The sequence below is a fragment of the Gossypium arboreum genome, chromosome 10 (assembly GCF_025698485.1).
Source record: "Gossypium arboreum isolate Shixiya-1 chromosome 10, ASM2569848v2, whole genome shotgun sequence".
NCBI lineage: Eukaryota > Viridiplantae > Streptophyta > Magnoliopsida > Malvales > Malvaceae > Gossypium > Gossypium arboreum.
Genome location: NC_069079.1, coordinates 120,559,384 through 120,584,298, shown reverse-complemented (window position 1 = coordinate 120,584,298; position 24,915 = coordinate 120,559,384). Strand labels below are relative to the sequence as shown.

General features: G+C 34.6%; 2 protein-coding genes and 1 long non-coding RNA gene across 4 annotated transcripts; 1 reads left to right on the top strand and 2 right to left on the bottom strand.

Moving 5' to 3' along the window:
• The first annotated feature begins 458 nt into the window (after positions 1-458).
• On the top strand, positions 459-2,638 carry LOC128281796 (uncharacterized). Its single transcript, XR_008272068.1, has 2 exons — positions 459-592; positions 2,424-2,638. It is a non-coding gene; the product is annotated as an uncharacterized LOC128281796 (long non-coding RNA).
• Positions 2,639-4,954: 2,316 nt separating this feature from the next.
• On the bottom strand, positions 4,955-6,731 carry LOC108487773 (cytochrome P450 71A1-like). Its single transcript, XM_053020682.1, has 2 exons — positions 5,785-6,731; positions 4,955-5,721 (listed from the first exon to the last, which is right to left on the bottom strand). The coding sequence occupies exons 1-2, from the start codon at positions 6,729-6,731 to the stop codon at positions 5,670-5,672; spliced, it is 999 nt and encodes a 332-aa protein (XP_052876642.1). The 3' UTR covers positions 4,955-5,669.
• Positions 6,732-7,351: 620 nt separating this feature from the next.
• On the bottom strand, positions 7,352-18,009 carry LOC108489525 (ATP-dependent RNA helicase DBP3). 2 transcript variants are annotated; one of them, XM_017794146.2, is made up of 7 exons: positions 17,665-18,009; positions 16,490-17,116; positions 15,967-16,055; positions 15,777-15,876; positions 15,025-15,279; positions 8,273-8,445; positions 7,352-7,899 (listed from the first exon to the last, which is right to left on the bottom strand). In XM_017794146.2, exons 1-7 carry the CDS (start codon positions 17,818-17,820, stop codon positions 7,626-7,628), a joined length of 1,674 nt encoding a protein of 557 aa, XP_017649635.1. In that variant the 5' UTR covers positions 17,821-18,009; the 3' UTR covers positions 7,352-7,625. The 2 variants fall into 2 exon arrangements, with proteins under 2 accessions (XP_017649635.1, XP_052876548.1); XM_053020588.1 differs by having other exon boundaries at positions 7,743-7,894.
• Positions 18,010-24,915: the final 6,906 nt, after the last annotated feature.

The following is a 24,915-nucleotide window of genomic DNA, read 5'->3' as shown; positions in this document are numbered from 1 at the left end:
GTTTAATTATGTTAGTGGGCCTCTAGAAGGCCCAAGCTTAAGATAGAGCCCGACAATTTTAGTTAATTTTTGTTTCATAAGAAAAAATGGGTGAAATTATGAAATAGAACCTATGTGAAAATGTTTGAAAATGCTATAGGCTAAATTGAAGTGGCCAAATAAATAGGAGTGCAAAATAGGAGGATTTGCATGACAAACCTCCCATTTTACATGAAATGGCCAGCCATCATGTTGTTGTAGACAATATGAGCACTTGATATCCATAATTTATGGTACAAATTGATACAAATTGATAATGGGTTAGGTAAATGTTCCATGATAATGGATTAGGTAAATATTCCATGATAATGGGTTAGGTAAATGTTCCATGATAATGGTTTAGGTAAATGTTCCATGATGGGAATTTCATGTCTTTTGTATTAAAGAATTAAATGGATGAAATATGAAATTTTATTAAAAGAAAAAGGGGTGAAAAGAACAAAGTTTTGTCCATCTTTGTTCATCATAGCCTAAAGTTAGAGAAGAGAAAGAAGAGGAGAAAGAAGAGGAGAAAGCTCTTGAATGTTCGGTCACTTGGGGAAGAAAATTGAAGGTAAGTTCATGGTAGTTTGCTTCTATCTTGATGTTCATGAGTTCTTCTTGATTCTACCTTAACTCTTGAAGCATATTTTGGTTTTTAGTTGTGTTGTGAGCCTTTAGTCATGAATTAAAATGAAGGAAATCGTTGTTGTTTCATGTTCTTTTGATGAAAAATAGAAGATAGGTGAAGTTGAGCCAAACAAATGAGCATGCATGTGCCTTAGATGCTAAGGGGAAAAATCAGATAACATGTTGTGCTTTAAAATGATGAAATGGAGATTATACTTAAGTAAAATCATAGATATGTGATGATTGATTGGTGATATACATGTTTAAATAACAAGCATGCAAGTTAGGTGTGAAAGAGTGATTTGGTAATAAATCTGCTTGGGACAGCAGTAGTAACGTGACTTTGGAAAATCACCATAAATTATGAGAGATGAGTTAGAAGCTACATAAATTATGTAATTAAATCTTAATGAGTCTAGTTTCAAATGGAATAAACGAGAACATATTTTGAATTCTTTACAATGAGAAATTTGATTCGTAATGAAAAGTGGTCAGATTAGTCAAATAGTGAAACATGGGAAACTTTAAGAAGAATCTGGTATTGATTAGCCATACCAAAAATTCTGAAAATTTTATGGATAGAAGACATATGAGTCTATTTTCAGGTAAAATTAACGGAACTTGATTTGGAGTTTCGTAGCTCCAGTTATAAATGATTTAGTGACTGTTGTTCAGAAAGACAGCTTGCAGTGAGATTATGATTATGTGGTAAACATTGACAAAAATTTGTTAATGAGTTGCTTATTGATTTCTTATAAGCTTACTATGATCTGGTAGGTGTGGTTGGCGAATATTGTAAGGGGTTAATACGTAGTTCGTATTTGAATAGTTAGATTAATGTGTTAGTAATCCAATTGTAGGCGCTTCGTGTGTGGATCTCACAAGATATCGTCGCAAATGATGTGTAACTAACACCCTCTTTCTTAGTCTAGATCGGCAAAAGTCGAAAAGTTTAATGCCGAAAACCGGTATTTTGTAGATTTGCGAGTGTGCCAATGCTCGTGAGGCAAATCGATTAATGTTTTTGGTAAGCTGTAAAATTTGGACCGCAAAGTGCATGATTTACGTGCTCTCGATATTTTTTACTTAATGGGCCAAAATTGGAATGATGGGCCAACTGCCCAATTTGTAAGAACCCTCGAGACGTGATTACGTTAGTACGTGAAAAGTAAGAATATGCATGAAAAACCCTAAAAGTAGCTAAATTACTATAATACCCCTATGCATGGAAAATTACTGTTATAGCTCTAGGTGCAAAATTACTGAAATACCCTTAGGGTTAAATTGACCTAAATGCATGTTTGATGTTGTTATTTATCGCATGCCATGTTGTTATTATCGATGCATGGGATTGGGATATTGATGAGGAAGTACTGAAAGTGGCTTGTCCACGATGGAGGCTTTGCCTCAATTTATCGTTAATCGAGCGCAAAGGCCGCAATTGTGGAGTGTTAATTTGGGTGGGTTGAGCTATTCCCCACATGGAGTGTATGGCTAGTACGAGTGGAGTGTAGTGGTTGGTGGGTTGAGTAGTCTCCCCAAATGGGCTTGCATATGTTTCCGATGTTGCATGTATTTTGAAATGGGCCTATGGGCCATATCATTATCTGAATAAGGGCTAAGGCCCGGTTTATTGTAATCAAAAGGGCTCGTCCAAGACCATCATTACTGAATGGGCTTAGGCCCAATAGGCTTGAACTGACTTGGGCTTTGAATGAGTTTTCCTTACACACTGAGTTTAGCCAAACTCACCCCTTTTATTTTCATCTATGCAGGAAATCCCCAATCATAGTGGGCTTGGAGCTGTGAGGGAATTCGGAGTGGCCACCCATTCTGAAAGTTTGGTTTTCTTCTGGTGAATTGGACATCCTATTATTTACGTTGAGGTTTGGGTTTTTAAATGTAATAAGGCCGCTTAATTATTTTTGATGGCTTTAATATGTATTTACTAAGATAGGTATTACTTATATTTAACTGTTGAAATTGGATAGCTTTAGAGCGCGTTTTCAAAAACAACAATTGATTTCAAAATAACACGACAACAAGCAAAGCTTCCGCAATGAAAGTATTTTACAAGATTAATCACTTTTCCTAAAAATGACTTAATCAAATCGGTTTCCTAGAAATATCCATGACGTTAAGGTGTGGCAATGACGGTATGCATGTCTAGGATTGGATCCGAAGGAGCTTGGTATTTAGCAATCGATGGACTCACCACTTCTTTTTAGGTTTCCTACCCGTGCATGCTTCCATTCACTTTAACCTATAATGAAATTATCTTTTAAAACACTAAGTAAGTTTTTCTGGATCAACAATATAAAATATTTTGAACGCTTCCATGTGGCATGTCGGATCTGGTCATAACGTCTGGGCCGGGTTTGGGGTGCTACAGAAATCGTTAATAAATTAACTTAATTAACTTTCTTTTAGAACAAGCTATTCTTCCTTAAGTGCCTTTTTTTTTTTTTTAAGCTATAAACCTTTTAAATATGTGGTATTAATGATCGTCTAACACAATCAACTTCCTTCATTTCTTTTTCTTTTTCCCATAATTTATTATTCCTTCCTAATTTTGGGTATGCTTTCATAATTATTGTTTATCCCTTATAATTTTTAGTATTCTCTCATAAATTTTCGCAGCCATTGCTTCAAAACAAAATTTTTATTTAAAATTTTTATTTTCTAATATAAAAGAAATATTTTTGTATACTATTAAAATTTGTTATATATGCTAATAAAATTTAAAATTAAAAAAATAAAACAAAGTTTATAAGATAAACTAATATTTGATATTCTCTTATATTTTTATATTTTCTCATATTTTTGATATTTTCTCATAATTTTTAATAATTGAGAGAATATAAAAAATATGAAAAATACAAAAAATGAGGGAATATAAAATATATATATATGTTTTGTTTCAATCAAACTCTAATTTTTCATCTTTCGAGATCCAATAATAATTAAATTACTTGTTTTATTTATTTTTTGGCTTAATTCATGATTTATATAAACTTTTTTGGTCTAATTTAATACTTAAAAGTATCATCTTGTTATATGTTTTAGTCCAAAACTTAAAATATATATATATATATATATATATATATATATATATCAAGTCAAGCCATGCGTTTTAACTTTTAATTCATAAAAAATAATTAAAATTCCTTTTATTAAAATAAAATATATTTTAACAAAATAAGATTAAAAAAACATATGTTATTACTAAAAATCCTACCCTAAACCCATCTAAATATATAAATTTCTAAAAATATAAAACTGTTTTATGTCTAAAACCCATCTAAATATATAAATTTCTAAAAATATAAAAACTGTTTTATGTCTAAAATGAACTTGATAAATTATTGATCAAATTCAAATCAACCTAGACATAAAATTGTCCGGATTTATTATGAGTAATTTTTATTTTGATTTTTGTAAAAAGTTTAATTGTACAAATATTAAAATCAAATACTTAATAAAACCAAAATATTACATAATAATATATAAATAGTATAAACTAAAAAGATTTCATAAATATTTCTCCAAAAACTCATTATTATTTATTAAAATTAAGCAATAAAAACAAAATAAAAATAAAACCTATTGAAACCAAAAAAAAAATTCAAGTAAACCCCGCAATTATTGGAGGTAAAATAATGTGAAATAAACTTACAAATGAATGATGTATGTAGGATATTGAAAAAGTAGAGATCCCACCAAAAATGAAGCAAAGCCGATGGCTTTATTAAAGATGAATTAACTGTAATGTAAATGAATTATTGGAGGTAAAATAATGTGAATTAACAGTAGACGTAAGGATGGACCGACCGACTCCAGAATGGCGTTTTGAACCAACTGGTCTTGGCGAAACCAGTTTTGATATAATGGATTTGGACTGTTCCCATTTTCGTAAGAAATTGTGGTGGGTAGAGCAACATATATGTCGTCGAGATGACCAAAGAGGTTATGTCCACGCATGAGCACGGAGATTTGTGGTTTCCAAGTCGTGAAATTTTGACTGCCTACCGGTTTGATAGGCAACTAAGATGCCGGATTGAACTTCACCACAATGGAATTGGTGTTGGTGTTATCAAGGTTAGCAACAGTTGATTTGGTGGCCATTTTTGTGTGAGAGGTTGTGAAGAGGCTTAGGTTTGAGAGAAAAGAAAAGGATTCGCTAGTGAGAGCTAAATAGACTTTGATTACCATAAAAGAGACGGTGGATGAGTAAATGAAGCTTGTCTTTATCCAAACAAATATCATCTATTGAAAATTATTTTGTTTCATTTTCACCTGGAACAAATTTGTAAAATGTCACTTGAATTATTATATTGATTACTTGCACACGATAAGGATTCGTTGCATTAGTACAACAAGAACCAAAGATAGTAACATTGTCTTCTCCATAAAGAAAGAGCTAAAAGACTCAAATTAACCATAGCCAATATATAATATCTAAAAAGTGAAATGAGATATAGGTACAACATGAATAGGGTTTTTCCTATTGATTGTTAGGCCATTGAGTTCAGTCATGTCCAAGTTCTCAGCAATTTCGCCCACAGGTAACTTCTAGTCAAACCAATACAAAAGATTAGCCATCACATACTCAGTAACAGTAACTGCAAAGGACATCCCAGGATAGCTCCTCCTTCCAAAACCAAATGGGATGAACTGCACATCTTGACCTTTGAAATCAATGGAGCTATTCTCGAACCTCTCTGGGATGAACTCTTCTGGGTTTTCCCACCATTTGGGATCTCTTTGAATGGCCCATGCATTTATCAAGATGGTGATATTGGAAGGAATGTGGTAGCCACCCAATTCAACACTTGCAGATGTTTGTCGAGGAACAAGAAGAGGAACAGTCGGATGCAGTCTTAAAGTTTCTTTGAGCACACATTTTAAGTACTTCATTTTATTGATATCCTCCATATCCACCTTATATTTGTTTCCCACCACATTCCTTACCTCTTCTTGGACCTTTTTCATTACATTTGGACGCTTTAGGAGTTCAGCCATCATCCATTCTGTCGTCGCTCCAGTGGTATCCGTCCCTGCGACGAACATGTCCTGAGATTGACAAAATTAAAGAATTATGACCAACATGCAAAAAGGTGGGGGAATGCTATATACCTAGGAAGGAGAGGGTGTTGAATAACCAGTAAGATTGCTTTGATGTTAGTGAGATCAATCTCAAGCATGCCATCATTTTGGAGCTGCATAATTATAGAAATGAAGTCCTTATTGGAAACTTGGTCATCAGTTTTCAATGTTGTATGCTCCTTAATAATCTGATCAAAAAATGAATCCAGTTCTCCAAATAATGCTTTCAAACGTGGAATATATCCCGTAAGCACATCGACCCACCTCAGGTAAGGAAACAAATCCCCTACACAGAAACTTGTGAGGAGAACCACCGTACTTTTTGCCAACTGCCCGAACTTGCAGCACCCATCTTCTTCTTCTTCTTCAATTCTTCGACTAATAACACAACGAGAAACTATGTTGCTAGAAACCAACATAAGCATCTCTGAGAGATTAATAGACTCTCCTTTAAGACAAGCACGGCGGATTTTGTTGATAAGAAGTTCAACTTCTTCATCTCTGACAAACTGAAATGAGTGTACTCTTCGGTGGCTAAGAAGCTCAACAACACTGAGCTTCTTTTGTTGTCTCCAGTACTCACCATAGGATGCAAAAGCCATATCCCTGCATCCATAAAACAAGATATTTGTTGCAGTGGAACTTGGTCTGTCGGAGAAAACAACGTCATGGTCTTTTAGAATTTCTCTAACCATGTCGGCTGATGAAACCAGTAACGTTGGATTACAACCCAATTGCAGAAGCAAGAGAGAACCATAGTTCCTTGAGAGGTCTCGAAGAGAACGGTGGGGAAGTTTGCCAAGTTGATGAATATTGCCAATAATAGGTAGCTTTGGGGGTGATGGAGGCAAATTGAGGTGTTTCCCTTTTGCTAGTTTGAGCCAAATTAAAAGGGTGAAAAGGAGATCGAGAGAGAGAAACAATGGACTGGTAGGAAGTTTGGGTACATGCAAGAGCTCGATTTTCAAGAGATCCATGCATATGGCACTGAATGTTCAGAACTATATATCATGAATATTTGTTATTTTATTTTTCCAAAAATATAAATAAATCATAAATTAATAAAAACATGTGTTTAATGTTTAAATTATTTACATTTTTAGTAGAATACATATATGGATAAACATTACCCTATCCCTATCCCTATCCCTAACTATGTATAAATTTAAAGATATATTATTACCACGTTTCTTTTCATCTCCACATATAAAAAGAAAATGATTAATTATTTCGGTGGACTCCATTAGGTTAAAATTAGATCCCATCAAAATTTAATCAAATGTCTTGTTTGATTATTAAAGTAGTAATAAGAAAAGAAAATTTTATTTTTATTATTATTATTATTATTATTATTATTATTATTATTATTATTATATATATATTATAATAGCTGTAAAATGAAGAATAATTAATATAATTTTTGAAACTAAAAACTAAGTAGCAAGGAAAAATAATTTCTTCAAAAAATCATGTAAATAATTAAATATTATCTGTTAGAATTAATTTATTGTTAATTTATATACTAAAAATATGATAAATAAATAATACTCCATCAATGTTTAAAATTTAAACAAGAAAAGAAAAACCAACAGCTCAATTGGAATTGGAATAAACGGAAATTCGATTTTATCTCAAATCAAGCTCTAATTTTTCATCATTCCAGACCCAACAATAATCAAATAACTTGTTTTATGCCTCTTTATGACCACACAGCCTACTAATTTTACAAATTGTCAACACCAGTGCTGCATCAGCAAAACTGCAGGTGCAACAATTCACCTACTAACATTACCTGCAAAGAAATCGGAGGGTCTTGAAACACAATGACTGCTTATCTCTTTTCAAGCATTCCAACACTGAAGTTCCCCATCTCACAAGTTTCTTAGCTCCTCAGCTACTTCCTCCCCACATTGTTCAAGGATTTCGATCAACGGGCCAGCATGCCGCGAATCATCTTTAGTTAAAAAACTATGCAATACACCATTGACTGTGTGCCGTGCCATCCTCGTGAGAATTTGAAGATAATCATCAATTGATAGAACAAAGTCTGGAATTATTACAACACCATACTCGCCCAAATCTGTACAACTGATGTTTTCAGTATGGATAATGGAGACTGTGGGTATTCTGCCACCACAGTCTAGGCTGGAGAAGAAAATAACATATCAGTTATGGATACATGCACCAGCAATAATGACAACATGCAAATAGCTTCTAAATATAGGGTCCAACTAGCATATATATTTTAAATTGAATGTTCAAACTTTGAAGGACATGAAAATATATTGAAAGGACTAAATCTATATTTGCAAGCAAACTTGAGCAGTGCCAGAAGCAGTGCTTAAGTCCTGTGCCAACTGCTTCAGGTACTGAGAATGAACACGGCAGAAAAACAAAGAACACACAATATGTTTACACGGTTTGGTTTCTCTAAATCTGTGGGGCACTACTCCTTGCCACTACAAAAAAACTGCCTCAACATATATATACACGTACATATTGATAATTCAGATTTTACCTGTTTCCAGATTCCATGCTATTCAAGTAGGAGCTGATTGAGATGGAATATCCCTTGAATTTGACAGCTGATACTAATTTCTGAATATTATTGTCTTTACCAACTACGTAGAGAACCTTCAAATGTTGTGCTATTATTTGATTGGAATAAGCATTATCCAAAGCTTGAATGCCCTGTAAAATATTATGTACGAGATTTAGAATATTAAATCATGGAAAACTGGAAGTAAAATCTTAATGTCCAAAAAATAATAACACCTAGTGAAAGTGTTAATCTATTATCACTATCCGATAAAGTTCCCACACCCCTTCTTTCCATAATGATCCACCTTACTTCTCGCCTCCAAAATAAAAACCAAAAGTGCATGAGAGAGAACAGTGTGAATATGATGTAGAAGACCAAGGGAGCAACATGGTAAGATCAATCCTAGAAAATAAAAATGATGATAACGTGATAAATGCACATAAGCACATGGAATGCATCTATAACTAATTACAAATTGGATCAGCCGCTCCACAATGATTCCCAACATTAAGGAAATCTAATGGTATTTCTAAAATCCTCCTTCAAAGTAAGAAAAGCTAATTACAGTGTAATGTTGAATAATCTATTCCTAGAGCTGATTGATAGCCAATGAGTGAGTAAAAAATGGGTTGGTAAACACACCCTTCTCGTTTTCTTACTTTCTCAGTTCAGAGATTAAACTACAGATATTAAAAGCCCGTTTAGAGAGGCAATCAGTTCCGTTCCCACCACATAGACAGCACTTCCAAATAAGCAGTAACTTACATTTACCTTCCTGATTAGTAACAACATGTTGGACTCTCAGCACAATCCTCACATTTAAAGGCCGACTAATAAGGATAATAATGTGTTGGAATTCCTAAAATTAAGGACAGAAAACTTACCTTATTACTAGGAGTTCTCTTGTAAATAGAAACTAATCTCAGTCACTGATTCTTAGGAAGTTATTAGGAAGTTACTGATTTCTAAGGATGTTTTTTTCCTTGTTTGTGTGAATTCCTCTCTTTATAGGTGTAAACTAATTAGCAGAAAACGTAGAATCTATTTTCTAAGTTTCTTCATGGTATCAGAGCTTTAGGATTCATTCGATCCTGCTCATTCGTCCCTAATCTCACTTCCTAAAAAAATCCCTCCGGTTTAGTCCTCCTCCCATGGGTGACGTCAATGAAACTCTGTCTGAAACTGAGACTTCACAAATAACTCAGAATGTCAATCAAGGAATCACTCAAGGTGAACTTAATTCCTCCCTTATAATCACCAATCATCGGCTAAATGGGAAGAACTTCTTACAATGGTCTCAATCGGTCCTTATGGTGATTCGTGGTCGTGGCAAATTAGGATACATCAATGGAGAAATTCCTCGACCAACCACAGCTGATCCGACTTATGCCACTTGGGAACTCAACAACTCGATTGTAATGGCTTGGCTAATTAATTCGATGGAAGGCCATATAAGCCGCACTTATCTTTTCTTCAAAACTGCAAAAGACATGTGGGATGCAGTCAAAGAAAACTACTCGGATCTTGGAAACACCTCCCAAGTATTTGAGATCAAGCTTAAGTTAAAGGATATCCGACAAGGGACACTCGAAGTAACTCACTACTACAACAATCTGAAAATTTTGTGGCAGGAACTGGATATGTACTATGAGGCAGATTGGAGTGAAGGATTGGAACACACCAAGTTCATGACTCACCTCAACAATGAACGTCTTTATGAGTTCCTAGCAGGACTGAATCGTGAGTTAAATGAGGTCCGTGGCCGAATTCTGGGCAGATCACCTCTACCATCCATCGGTGAAGCATTTGCAGAAGTTAGAAGAGAAGAAAAGCGCCGTCTTGTCATGATGGGAGACTCAAAGGAACCTAAACATGTGACAACTATTGGCAACCGGTCTACTAAGACCTCTGCCCTCATCTCCAGAGGTCCACAGCCACAAAAACCACGTGCTGGAAATGATTCTGGATCAACCAGGCCATGGTGTAACCACTGCAACCGTGTTGGTCATACAAAGGAAAAGTGCTTCAAACTCCATGGCTATCCTGAAAAAAAACAGAAGGATAATAAGACTGCCCTGTTATCCTCCACTGCTGCAGATGATGTTCTCGATTTTCGCCTAACCAAAACCCAACTTGAGACTCTCCATAAGATACTTGGTACTTCCACTGCTCATGGATCTCTAGCCACCCAAGGTACTGCCCTCAATATTGCCTTTGAATCAAATAATCAATCCTCTTGGATACTCGATTCGGGTGCATCCGATCACATGATGTAATTCCACTTTGTTTCACACCTACACCCCTTGTCATGACAAGTCCCGAATCGCATAGTGATGGTTCTTACTCACTGTGGTGGAGTAGGAGAAGTACAAATAACAGAGAATTTGTTTCTCGATAAAGTCCTACATGTCCCAAACTTGTTCTGCAATTTACTTTCAATCAGTAAACTTACTAAGGATGAAAAACTTCTTGCTGAATTTTCTGCAATTGGTTGTGTGATACAGGAACAGAAATCGGGGAGGATGATTGGCACTGCTAAAGTTGATGATGGACTATATGTTTGGAATAAAGATAGCACACAAGGAGGATTGGCTCTATCCACTTCAAAAGAGGACACAATTATGTTATGGCACCGTAGGTTAGGGCATCCAAATTTTTTGTATTTGAAGAAACATCTTCCGCTGTTATTTCGAAATAAAAGTATTAATTCCTTGAAGTGTGAAATTTGCCAATTATCCAAACATACCCGTGTGCCATACCCATTAAAACCATATATCCGGTCCAACCATTTTCATTAATCCACAAGTGACCTATGGGGAGCCAAATGAGTGAAAAATATTACAGGGCTAGGTGGTTTATAACATTCATTGATGATCACACTAGGGTATGTTGGGTCTATCTCCTCAAAGAAAAATCTAAAACACCCAAAGTATTCCAACATTTTCACTCAATGGTTCAAACCCAGTTCAACTCCACCATACATACTCTTCACACTGATAATGGGAGAGAATACTTTAACTCTGTCCTAAGCCCATACCTTTCTGACCAAGGCATCATACACCAAAGCTCTTGTCCTGACACTCCTCAACAAAACGGGATCTCCGAGAGAAAAAATCGTCATCTCCTTGCTGTAGCTCGAGCCATAATGTTCACCATGAATGTTCCAAAATACTTGTAGGGAGAGGCTGTCCTCACTGTCTGCTATCTCATAAACCGAATGCCATCAAAGGTCCTCAATTTCCAAACACCTCTAAATACCCTTCTAAAGTCCTTTCCTCTATTTCGTATTCCTAATCTTCCAGCCAAAATATTCGGTTGCAAAGTTTTTGTCCATAACCATCAATCAAATCAATCCAAACTTGATCCTCGAGCCCACACCTGCATCTTCATTGGATATTCCCCCACACAAAAAGGCTATAAGTGTTACTCACCAACCTTGCGCCGAATGTTTGTCTCTCGGGATGTTACCTTTTTTGAACATGAATCATACTTTGCAGCATCTCATCTTCAGGGGGAGACTTTTAATGAAGATGAGACCCTTAATACTCTCCTCATTATACCTCATGATCCTACAATTACTATCACAAACAAGCCTAACAACCAAGGTGCTGTGGTAATCCCAGATTTAGAGACTGTTTCCCCTGTGCAGCAGCAAGAAATTACTGTTTCCCCTGTGCAGCAGCAAGAAATTAGCCCGATCCTTCCAAATAACAATACCACCACCGAAGTACAGCCGCCTGATCAAGGAAAACAGCAAAAACAGGTTCCCGAAATACAGGTTTACTCTCGACGAATCGTTCTCCTGAAACTGATACAGCAGTGCCAATTGCATCCCCAACCGAGGACTGTTCTGAAATAGAAGTCTCACCTCCGTCACCATCTATCTATCTTCCAATTGCAGTTCGAAAGGGCACAAGGAGCTGCACTCAACACCCTATTTCTCGGTTTGTATCCTATGGAAATTTATCTAAGTCTTACAAAGCTTTTGTGACTAATGTTGATTCTGTAAAAACTCCAAAAAATATATAAGAGGCTCTTGAATCAGCTAAGTGGAGACAAGCTGTGATGGAAGAAATGAAGGCCCTCAAAAATAATGAAACATGGGAAGTCTCGGATCTACCTAAGGGAGAAAAAACAGTAGGATGCAAATGGATCTTCACTACGAAATTTAAACCCGATAGCCGTATTGACCGATACAAGGCTCGACTTGTGGCTAAGGGCTTCACTCAAACTTATGGTCTTGACTACGACGAGACGTTTGTACCAGTTGCCAAGCTAAACACCATTCGCGTCCTCCTATCTCTTGCTGCCAACCTTGATTGGCACTTGACTCAATTGGATGTAAAAAATGCTTTCCTCAACGGAGAATTAAGTGAGGAAGTGTACATGGATTTCCCACCCGGATTTGAAGAAAGCAAGGGCCAAGTGTGTAAGTTGAAGAAGCCCTTGTATGGGCTGAAACAATCTCCACGGGCGTGGTTCAACCGATTTGCAAAAGCTATGACCAGCAAAAATTACATTCAAGGGCAGGCAGACCACACCATGTTCTACAAGCACTCGGAAAAGGGAAAATGCTGCATCCTCATCGTTTATGTGGACGATATAATATTAACAGGAGATACTCAAGCGAAATTGTGAGGTTGAAATAATTCCTTGGTACAGAGTTCGAGCTTAAAGACTTGGGGAATCTTAAATACTTTCTTGGTATGGAGGTAGCAAGGTCCCAAACAGGTATTTCCATCTCCCAAAGGAAATATGTTCTTGATCTACTGTCAGAAGTTGGTTTGATGGGCTGCAAACCAGCCGAAACTCCTATGGAATTTAACCTTAAATTGGGCACTAATGAGGATGGAGAAGAAATCGATAGGGGGAGATATCAACGACTAGTAGGAAGACTCATCTACCTATCTCACACCCGTCCAGACATAACCTTTAGTGTAAGTGTTATCGGTCAAGACATGCATGCCCCGAGGGAGAAGCACCGGAAGTCGCATATAGAATATTAAGGTATCTCGAAAGGAACTCTGGTAAAGGCACGCATTTCAAGAAAACGCAAACCTGAATGTGGAAGTCTACACCGATGCGCATCGGGCAGGTTCTGTTAACGATAGACGATCTACAAGTGGCTATTGTAGTTATGTTTGGGGTAACCTCGTGACGTGGAGCAGCAAAAAACAGTTTGTTGTATCACGCAGCAGGCAGAGGCGAGTATCGAGCACTATCTCATGGTATATCGAAGGAATTTGGATACAAAGACTTATGGGGAACTAAAAGTGCCTTACACCAGGCCTATGAAGATGTACTGTGACAACCAGGCAGCTGTCAGCATAGCACATAATCCTGTGCATCATGATCGCACCAAACATGTGGAAATAGATCGCCACTTTATAAAAGAAAAGATACACTCAGGAGAAGTGTGCATCACCTACCTACCTACTAGACAACAAGTTGCAGACGTATTAACTAAAAGTTTGAACAGAAACATGTTTGAAGAAGTTATTGGCAAGCTGGGTTTGATAAACATCTACACTCCAGCTTGAGGGGGAGTGTTGGAATTCCTAAAATTAAGGACAGAAAACTTACCTTATTACTAGGAGTTCTCTTGTAAATAGAAACTAATCTCAGTCACTGATTCTTAGGAAGTTACTGATTTTTAGGGATGTTTTTTCCTTGTTTGTGTGAATTCCTCTCTTTATAGGTGTAAACTAATTAGCAGAAAAAGTAGAATCTATTTTCTAAGTTTCTTCATAATGAGGCAAAGAAACAAAGTCATGATGCAGCAAACTTGCACTTCAAAGCTTTTAGATCCTCATCAGTAGGAGAGGATTGGAGTATACCACTCAAGCAGGAAGGTTGAGGTACCTTCACCATTTTGACAAATATAGGCAGAACAAGGAGCTTTCCAACTTATAGGTTTTTGTCCTAAATCCTTTTTTTTTTTTTTTTTGCTTTCCACTTTCAAATAAAAATGCAGAGGAAAACAAAATCCATTTTATCACACATTCCTTTTAACTCAGACTTCTTTAAACTTTCTCAGCTTAACTGCTGAAAACATCTCAGTTTTGATTATTTTTAAGTATTTTCTGTGTTTATCATAAGCAAGTATTCTGGATTCATTATTTTAATCCAGCTATAACTATACTCATTCCTTCCTAGTTAAGCTCAAATCTAATCAGTTCCCTGACCACTACTTTAGCTGAAACAAGTAGGCTCTAACATGACCTAATTCTCAAAATTAGAAGATGTAAATTTGTAATTATACAATTTTGAAATGTCAAGCTTTTCTTTTTAGTAAAGCTTATAATATATCCATAGAATCGTCAGTTGAATTATCATCACTTTATGCTTCATTAAAGCAAGGATTCAATGTGTTCATGCAATATCATTACTAGAAAGCAATAATTTTCATAATTAAAATCATGTCTGACTTCTGTCATTGCCAATGTTTGAACCACCTCCACACAGCCAACGTCAATTTCGGTTAAATTATTTTCACATAAATAAATTTTAAAACTCGAATTGATAACCATAAATTTTAGAGAAAAAAAATTTTGCCTTACTTCATAAGGCTTATGCCTCACTTTGCCCATTTCCTTACAGAAAACTGGTCTGGAATCTTAATATAGCAAGAGCTTGCATTAAAAATAAAAATCAGTTTTCTTTATGCAATAATACAGGGGAGAAGTTACAGATATATATGTGTATATAGAGAGAGAGAGAAAGACTACCTTCATTGTCCTTTCTTCCTTTGACGAGCAGACATGTATAGACTGGATGATGCCAGCACTTTGACTGGCAACAGAATCATTGAGCGATAATCTATAGACTAATCCAGTCAGTAGACTTTGCACAGCAGGGACATAAGCATTATTGAAGGAATTAAAGAACACCAGAGTATGGGGTTTTCCTGAAATAGCCTGCCTGATAGACTTTACAGTATCAAGATAACAACCTCCAGAAGCAGACTCCATACCATCAATAACCTATTCAAGCATTTAATCTTTAGACAGTAAAATTTAACGACTTCAATGAAATGTAGAGGAAGATAGGTGGCAAGGATGGGTGGGCAACTAGAAGTAAATGAATCCAAAATATTACGTCCCTGAGTGAAACTTGATGACATTCCAAAATGGGAAAATGTTCAAATGATATATAACATTAAACTTGCTATATGCAACATGTATAGTCCTAAAGTATGCTTGAATTGCACTATTACTTGTGCACAAAATTAACTTCATCTGAAAATCTAAATATCTAGCAGAATGGAAGAAATGTCAGTAAGAAGAAAAAATGAAAGGAGAAACTTCATAAAGAATACGTTAAGTTGAAAAAACCTAGTTATACATGCATAAATAACCATAAACATTGTCCAACACTTTAAGAAACTTGTTTATATAGATAACATTACAGACTGACCATTGAAATAAGGGAGCATATTATATGCAACAAGAGAATTTCCAAATTATATAGACAGGCTTACCAGCATGGAGACCCCAGATATATCTATGGCCTTTAAGGAAACTAGCTCCAAAAGTCTCTCAGGTGTTGACACGAGAAACTCAGGTTCACAACTCTGCAGACTACAGAAGAAAACCACAGAATTGAGGGAAAAACACCACATTAATCTTTTCAAGGAGAAGGTTTAATTTAAAGATTTGGATTATATTTACCCATTGATCTGATGGTCTATGGAAGCACCTGGGTGTAAACTCACTGTATGTATCCCTTGAGCTTTCAGAGGCTTGCAGAGCGAGCGTACCTGAGCAGAATAAATGATAACTTATTACATGAATAAATAAATCAACAAAAAATAGGCTTACCACATCAATGCATAAAAGTAATATTGTTTTAGAATAGTAAATTAGCAAAACAGCCTCAGCCTCCATTCAAATGTGATCACATTCTTGTGTATTGTAACAACTAACACTTGAATATAGGTTTACGTTTTCCATTTATCTTAGTGGATGGTGAAATATTAATATAGTATTAAGTAATGAAGCAGAAGCCACATGGGTCCTTCTATCCACTACCTTGACATTAGCCTATATCACAACAGGCCTATCATTGTAAATTACTAAATTGTGTTGGGCTTCTAAAGATAACAGAAGATAACTTCTGAAGAAAGAAGTCATTGAAAACACAAAACCAACAAATAAGCGTATAATGAAAAGGTATAGAGAAGATCATAGAAACCTTAAGAGCTTTTTCTTTGGATGGTACAATGAATAGAAGGAAAGGGCCAGTAAACAAGTGACCTTCTTTCTCTCTCCTAGAAATAACATCAGCAGCAGTTGAAGCAATCCATGCAATTTGCTCAAAATCAGAAGATGACCCACTTGTCTCAAGTATATCCTTTCCAGCAGAATAACATTTCCAGAACTCAATACCCCATGGGTTCACAAATAGCCGGTTTCCCTCTTCGCCATTGTAGGTACCATCAGGATACAATGTATCCTCTATTGCTTTCAGGCAGAGTATAAGATACTTTGATGGAAAATCAGAACTTTTACAGGCTTGTTCCTGATTACCATGGAGACCAACCTTCTTTCCATCTTGCTGAATCTCTTTTTTGCCTGAGTCTATATGTCTAGACTTCCCCATATTATTAATTAATGTAACTGATTTTTTCTGTCCATCCTTCAAAGCCACATTATGCCCAAGAACAGATCCTTTTGTTGCCACACTGTCCTTCCTCTTGGCTGAAACTTTACGATCCAGTTTCGAAGGTTTGGGTTTTTGGGGTTCCCTTCTACTGATATCCTTCTTATCGAGTCTCTCATTGAAGGGATCATCAGGAGTCGGAAGGCTAAAACACATCCCCTGAATAACATTTTAAAAACCACTACGTTACAACAGAATTATGCATCACTGACAGCAAAAACAGTTGAAGCCAGATTAAATTTGCAATAACTTTTTTCACTCATAGTATCCTGAACAATCTAATAATTTATCAAAACAAACCATCCCAAAACCGGCTATCATTCCCCATTCATGCTCCTCATCATATAAAAATCTCATTCTATGCTATGAACAAATCAGTATTTAGTTCTTTCCCACCAGCTCGTTGCTGATAAACTAATTCACTGGTCATCCTACATACACAAAAGAAGCACCCCACATCCAACTTCGACCTCTCATGCTATTAAGAGAATTTTAACCATTCCTACCAATAATGTATCCACATTTCCACTTCTGAGTAAAACAAGCAATTCCCATATCTCTAACTCACCCAATTCAATACCAAGTCAAATTTATTAATTACCAAACACCTAAATTTTACTCCAAAAAGTAAAAAGTAAGAACCAAATTTAACCCAGAAAAAGAAAAAGGAAAATCAATGAGAACTAATGAAAGGGTCATTAGACTACCTCACAAATGCGACGTTTACCGGCTTTTCGGCGCTTTTTGGCGGCGATAATGGAAGCAACTCGAGCTGATACAGTTGAAGAATCACTTTTCCTATTTAGCTTCTTTCTTTGTGCTTTGTTTTTCTTTCTTCTCACTGCATCATCTCCCTTGGCCATTAAAATAAAAAAACAAATCAAAAGCTAACAAAAATTTTGTTTCTTAGATTACAAATTTTTTTTCTATTAAGTGAAGAAACGGCAATTTTAGAGGAATTTTTTGTTTCCCTTTCTTGCAATGAAAAATAAAGGGCCGGCGGGTTTAAAGTTTCAGCTGGGGGTTTACGAGGCTTTCTTGTCTGAAGGTTTAGCGGCATTTTGGATATTTGAGACCAGACGCAGGGATTAAATTGGCAAATGACACTTTTTTCTTGGCTGGGCTTTTTATGGGCTTTTATAATTTTGGGCTCCAGTCTTGATTGATTTGCCTTTCACTATTGTAATTTTCTCCTTTATTTCTTAAAAAGAAAGGTACGAGTCATCAACAAATACAATGATTATACGACGCATTCATAATTTTTTTTTTCCTAATATCTCCGAAACTTATTTTTGGAAATACATTTATAGGATTATTTCAATATTCGTAGACATTGTTGTATATGTTAAATAAATATATTGTATAAATCATTTTGGTAATAATGAAACACATTCATTGACAATTTTTTAAAATTTCCCTATGCAACAACAATTTTATTTTTTATATATGTCAAACTTAGGCTTTTTTTTAATGGAGTCGACACTTGTGGTTGTCAACTTCAGGAATACTTAAGCTAGTCAATTCCCCTCTCCTCTTTCATAAGTTGTACGTTTTCATTTGAAAGGAAAGATAAAAAAAAAAAGTCATTCAAAAATAACTTTTTCTTAAAAGTTTTCGTAATCCTCTCGCAATAATTTCATTATGTGCAAATGTTCTGCAACTCATTCAATGGGATTTTTTTTTCATAATTCATAAATTAGTGGTATAATAGTTGGGATTAATGTTTGTAGCCAGTGTTATGTTGTTGTTGTATTAATCAAATGTTAAAATAAATTTCTAAGTGTGTTTTGGAGATAATGTTATGTTATTATTGTTTTCCTAATTGTTAAAATTTGTTTTCTGTATGACATAAAGAAATTATGTTATTGTTTATGGTTGTCATTGTAGTAAGTTGATGTTATTTTTATTGGATTATTTGTTATTAAGAACCGTTGAAATCATTGAAATTTCTATGTATTGTTATTGTTACATTTGTTGAATATGTTGTATATATGATATATGGAAGTTCTGCTTTTATTTATGGTTGTCATTGTAGTAAACATTGCTAGTATCCTTGTTATTAAGAATTTGTGAAATTGGTAAAGCTTTTTGCAATATTCAAAATGTAATATTTGATGGCCCAAAGATGATAGATTAGCTATTGGCACAAATTCATTTGAATGGAGATATGTATTTGAATGAATGAAGTTATTTTTCCAATCAACATGACCTTTTAAGAATGATGCTTCCTTACCTTTAAAAAAAAAAAGAGTGATGCTTCCTTAAGAAGCATGAAAAAATGGATTTTGAGGAAAATCCAAGTTGAAAGTACAAAGTGAATATCTAATACAAAGTACAAATTTTTGTGATCTAGCAAAAGGGGTGTAAATGTTGAAAAAACAAGTTACGAAAAATAGTTTTATTTGCAGAGATAAATTTTAGAAATTTTCACAAAATTGGATCCTAATTGTGATATTTACAGTAATAAATTTCACAAAATTTAGTACTTGTATTTTCAAGTTAGGGAGATTTGTTGAATATTGGACCTAGCATCTAAATCCTTCTAGTTTTAATTTGAATGATCTTCTATACTATTGTTGAACTCTTGAATGCTTAGAGAATGGGCTCTATTTAATAACAAAACATAGGATGAAAACTAAGACTTTCTAGTAGGGAAAGTTGACTTTCTCTAAGGGAATCCAAAATCGAAAATTTCAATATCAAACATTTGATTTATAATTTCCAAAGAGGATGCAATTATAATCTCACAAATTTATATTACAAATACTCATGAAAAATAGAATTTATTGAACTCCAAGAAAATAACCCCAATAAAGTTTTCACTAAAATTCAACAAAAAAATCCCCATATATTTTCTTATTATTTTTGTTATCTCCTAGCCACTATATATGGGGAAAATTACAAAAGTTCTACTAGAATAGTAAGAGATGGGAAATAATATTTTAAAAGAAAAGTAAAGTTCTACTAGAACTCTGTAGGCTAGGTGGCAAACACTAGGATTACCATCTAAGTGTGTTGCCCATTTGCCTATTAATTGGGCTTTCTAAGGCTTTTCATGTATTAGGTATAAATGTATGTGTAGTCCAGTTTTAAATTAAATTAAAATAAACTCATATAATTATTCAACACAATTCTAATTTCATCAAAATTATAAAAATTTTATCATATTATATATTATGAGTAAATAAATTTAATTGTCTTATTTAATAAAATTTAATGACTAATTAATTTAATTTTCACTTTGGACACAATTATTTAATTACATTCAATTAAATAATAATCCAAATAAATTAAATTAATTTCTAAGTTGTCTCTTATTGCTTCGAGAAAATGCATTTACTGTGTATAATAATTCATAGAATCTATGTCTCATGCCATTTCGTCCATTTATAAAATGGTTCTTATAAGCAATCCATGCAGAGTTATATTGAACTAGTGGAAGGATCGATTAGACATATATAATTAGAAGTCAATTAATTTGTAATTAAGTTCTAACTCTTCATCTTTAATCACAAATTATTTAGTCATGGAATGGAACACCCCTCACTCATTAAAGTAACAAAATTAAAATTAACCCACTGTATGTAATATGGTAATCCAAGAAAGTAGCTATCAGTACGGTTACAAATAAAAATAACAAGAAAAATAAGTATCGTATGCAATTTTATCTAATTGCTTTAACATTCCATATTTGTTGGATTATTCTCTCTATGGCATTTAACATATACTCATTAAATTGTTGGTCCTTGACCTATTTCTTAATCATTTAAATTGATATTTGAATTTATATAACTAAGATTATTAGGATCATTTTTCATGTACTCTTCAAAGTATGGATCATCTCAATTCCAGCTATGAATGAAGTTATGAAGTATGCAACATTGTAGCACGATTCGACCTTATTTTTTAGACTATATTGAGGTGGTATTGTTGATATGGGAATTTTTTTAAAATAGCAAATGTCGTCTCAACTATTGGAAATATACTGCTGCAAAAATAAAACTATTAGCGTTGACAAGAAATCAAAATGAGTGTAAATAAATAAAGAAATTACTATGTCATGGAATAATCACTGCTTTAAAAGTAAATTCGCCTTGATTGACATAATCTGTAGTGGATATCGCCTCCCAAGGTTAACACAATACTTCAATAGTTGTACACTTGAATAAAAAAGGTGGAACACAGTTAGTAGTGCTCTTTTTGAAAAGAATTGAAACCGAAAAAACAAAAACAGTTGGTCGGAAAATAAACAGGAAGAAAACCAACGAAACCACACTAGGTTTAATTCCCAAGAAAGACTGGAGGTGTCACAGATGATCCCATTTAAAACAAATCTCCTAGACAGAATTTCCCCCTCATTTAATTTTGTGGAACACCAAAATTTAAAAAACAGAAGCATGAGAGAAGTTGTTTTTCTCTTGTTGTGTTCTATGAAAATTGAGGAGAATGACCTTCTATTCTATTTGTTGAAGGGGTAAAATGATAAATTTGCAGAGTCAGTTTCCTAAAAAATCTTAATAGCCAAATTCTGATTCTTTCAAATCGTAACCGTTTAAAAGCAAGATTCTGATTTTGTCAAATTGTAACTGTTTAATTTTTTTTTTCAATTTCTTTGCATTACCAACATTCCCCTACTAGTGTAAAATAATTTTTGTAAACATGATAAAAAAGGGTAAAACATGAGAAGAGCAATAGCGAAATTAGCCACTGAAGTAGTAGTATCTTGTGAATTTGAACTAGTACATAGTGAAATAAATGATTCTTCTCTTTAACAAGTGAAAGAATCTTGAACTTGTTGAGATAAGGTTTAACTCATGACACACAACTAATCTTAGATTCAATTAATGTTTTGCGATAGATTAACAAATTTTAGCTAATACACCTCGGGATGCTGGTAAGTGCTCTAGAAAAACTACCTAATATCTCTCATAGAAGGTAGCTAGTCCTTCACACTTACGTAGGTGATTTCATCAAATCTATCTTAATATAGACCATTCGAATTAGGACTATGAAATCATTAAGAGCATTTATTAAGCCCATCCTCTCAAATTTAAATTCGTTGAATTCATCAAGTCTGTTTCAATATAATCACCCAAAATCTATGATATGAACTCATTAAAAGTAATAAAATCAACCTCACATATTGGTGAATTCATCAAGTTTGTCTTAATAGGACCACCCAAATCTTGGGATATTAATTCATTAAGAGTGAGAACTTAACCTTATGCATGTACATTGTTTGCCATAGGGATAGGTAGAATGTACACTATGAGTCCTTCCATGGTTTTGTTTAACCACATTGAACTTAAAGAACTAAATTAGGTATTCACCATAAATTCCTCAACCACTGAGATTAAGATTTATCACCCTCAACGAATCAAGAACTATTTTCCTACTTAACCCATTGATTAGTAGATTAGCTTGTGTAATAGCCCGGTTTTAACTAAATCAAAACAATGATTTCGGAACCACAAATATGATGTCAAAAAATTATTTTAATATTATTTTTGGTGTTTACAACATATTATTTGATGTGTATGAAAATTTTGTGAGTTAATTTTATCGTTTGAATAGTCAATTTGAGAAAAAGAACTAAATTGCGTAAAATGCAAAAGTGTTGTTCTATTAGCTAAAGGTGTCTAATAGTTATAGAAATTTAAAGTTAAGGTCCTTATGTGGTAACTAGACCATTATTACGATAGTGGATGATAATGGCATGACATTTGATGTAATTAATAAATGTCATTAAGGTTAATTTTGTAAATTGTTAATAAAGGTTAATTAAAACATAACAAAATGAATTTTTGTCCATCTTTTCTCCCTTTGGCCGAATATTGAAGAAGAAAAGAAACCATTGATGAACATTTAGGGTTCGGCACACACAGAGCTTGATTAAGATCAAGAAAAGAGGAATCCAGGATTAAATCGGGGGAAAGGCAAGATTATCGAGTAATTGACTTGTTCCGCCGTTTTCATACCCTAGGTAAGTTCGTATGTCATAATTTTATTATAAATGTATGCTATATGCTTTGATATTGCATAAACTGTGATTATGAGATTACGGATAATGATTGAATTGTGAATACGACTCTATAGATGTGTTCAACGATGAAATCGACAAGTGAAACTTCCCGGTTGAACCTTAGGAATAGTTTAGGATGCTAGTGACATGTCATTAGGCTATTATGTTGGCTTCGGGCCATGATATCGGTACTTTAGGTGCGAATAATACCTTGATTTGGCTACGGGCCATGGTATAGGTATTTCAGAGAGGAGTTATCTTAATTTGGCTACGGGCCATGGTATAGGTACTCCGGGATAACTTACCTTAATTTGGCTACGGGCCATGGTATAGGTACTTATCGATTGTGATCCTTGAGTATCCGACTTCTATTCCGAATAGTTCAACTGGTAAACGAATGATGTGGTTGAGAAAGAGGTTAGTATGAGGTGAGACAGGTATGTACGAAACCTATTCAAGTATTAAATAGAGAAAGTTCAATGAGATGGTACTTAATCATGTTTTGAGACATGAAAAAGGTTTGTAGTTAATATAATTATGATTTGGTAATGTGTAATTGATTGAATTACATATATTTGATGAATTGAGTTATTCACTTACGAACTTACTAAGCTATGAAGCTTATTTTGTGTTATTCGTCTATGTTTTATAGTGAATCAAAGCTACCTCGAACCCGGGAGTCGTCGGGAACATCGTCGCACTATCAAACACCTAAGTTGGTACTTTTGAGTTGTGTATATATGGTATATGGCATGTACAGGCTAGTTGTGATACTTTGGTTGTGAGTATAGCCATGAGAGTTGGCTTGTAAATGTATATGTTTGTTACCTAAGTTGGTACTTTTGAGTTGTGTATATATGGTATATGGTATGTATAGGCTACTTGTGATACATTGGTTGCGAATATAGCCATGAGAGTTGGCTTGTAAATGTATATGTTTGTTTTGTATTAATAGCCATGAGTGATGGCTTATTTTGGTATGTTTTGGTATAAATGTGGTTATGGTTTCATAGTTGCTCAAATGGTTACATTTTGAGTTTGGTAAATGATCTTATATGATTTAACTTGAGGAGTTATATGCTTGTGAATTAATGTTTGATGATATAAGTGTTTGAATAGGTAATTGGCATTGACTTGAGTATTGATTTTGTTAAAATGGATATGATATGAATTATGTATATTGATGATGATTTTGATTGCCTATTGTATGATGAATTAGTACCATTTTGATTGTTTAGGTGAAGCATGAATAAGGTGGAAAATTGGCCTTGCAAATGGCTTATTTTTGTCCACACTAGTAGAAACACGAGTGTGTGCCTTAGCTGTGTGCGACACATGGTCATGCTACACGGCTGTGTATCCCCTAGTGTTGAAATTAATTTGAAGTCAGTATGCTCCATACGGTCTCGCACACGGGTGTGTGATCGACCGTGTGGTACAAGTCAGTATACCCTACAGGTTTGGATGGCCTAGTACACGGCGTGGCATACATGCGTGTGTGGCCACTTCGAAGGGCACACGGCTAGACACATGGGCGTGTGGTCAGCCGTGCGACCTAAGTCAGTATATATGTCTTGTTTTCACACGGCCTGTGACACGGGCGTGTCTGAAGCCGTGTGAGGCGCACAGCTTGTTCACACGGGCGTGTAATCCTTGTATGTTTGAAATTTTTCTAAGTTTCCAAAATTTCCATATGTTATCGGTTTAGTCCCAAACCAATTCTAAAGCATGTTTTAGGCCTCGTAGGCCCTTATAAGGGACAATACGATTGTGTTGAATGGTATTTGAATATGAATGTATAAATGTATGAGTTATGTATGATAAATGACGTGTATAGATTGGTAATACCTCATAACCCTATACTGAAAATGAATACAGGTGAAAGGTGTTACACCTAGGTTCTTTTTCAGACCTCATATACTTCAAAGCAAGTACT

What these genes read in the sequence shown, in the direction of transcription:
- LOC108487773 (XM_053020682.1), bottom strand. Translation starts at nt 6,731, where the DNA reads ATGGATCTCTTGAAAATCGAGCTCTTGCATGTACCCAAACTTCCTACC. An exon ending in CAACACCCTCTCCTTCCTAG is followed by an intron (nt 5,722 to 5,784) that starts GTATATAGCATT and finishes TGTCAATCTCAG; the next exon opens with GACATGTTCGTCGCAGGGAC.
- LOC108489525 (XM_017794146.2), bottom strand. Translation starts at nt 17,820, where the DNA reads ATGGCCAAGGGAGATGATGCAGTGAGAAGAAAGAAAAACAAAGCACAA. An exon ending in CCAAAGAAAAAGCTCTTAAG is followed by an intron (nt 16,056 to 16,489) that starts GTTTCTATGATC and finishes TATTCTGCTCAG; the next exon opens with GTACGCTCGCTCTGCAAGCC. An exon ending in AGCATGGAATCTGGAAACAG is followed by an intron (nt 7,900 to 8,272) that starts GTAAAATCTGAA and finishes TTTCTTCTCCAG; the next exon opens with CCTAGACTGTGGTGGCAGAA.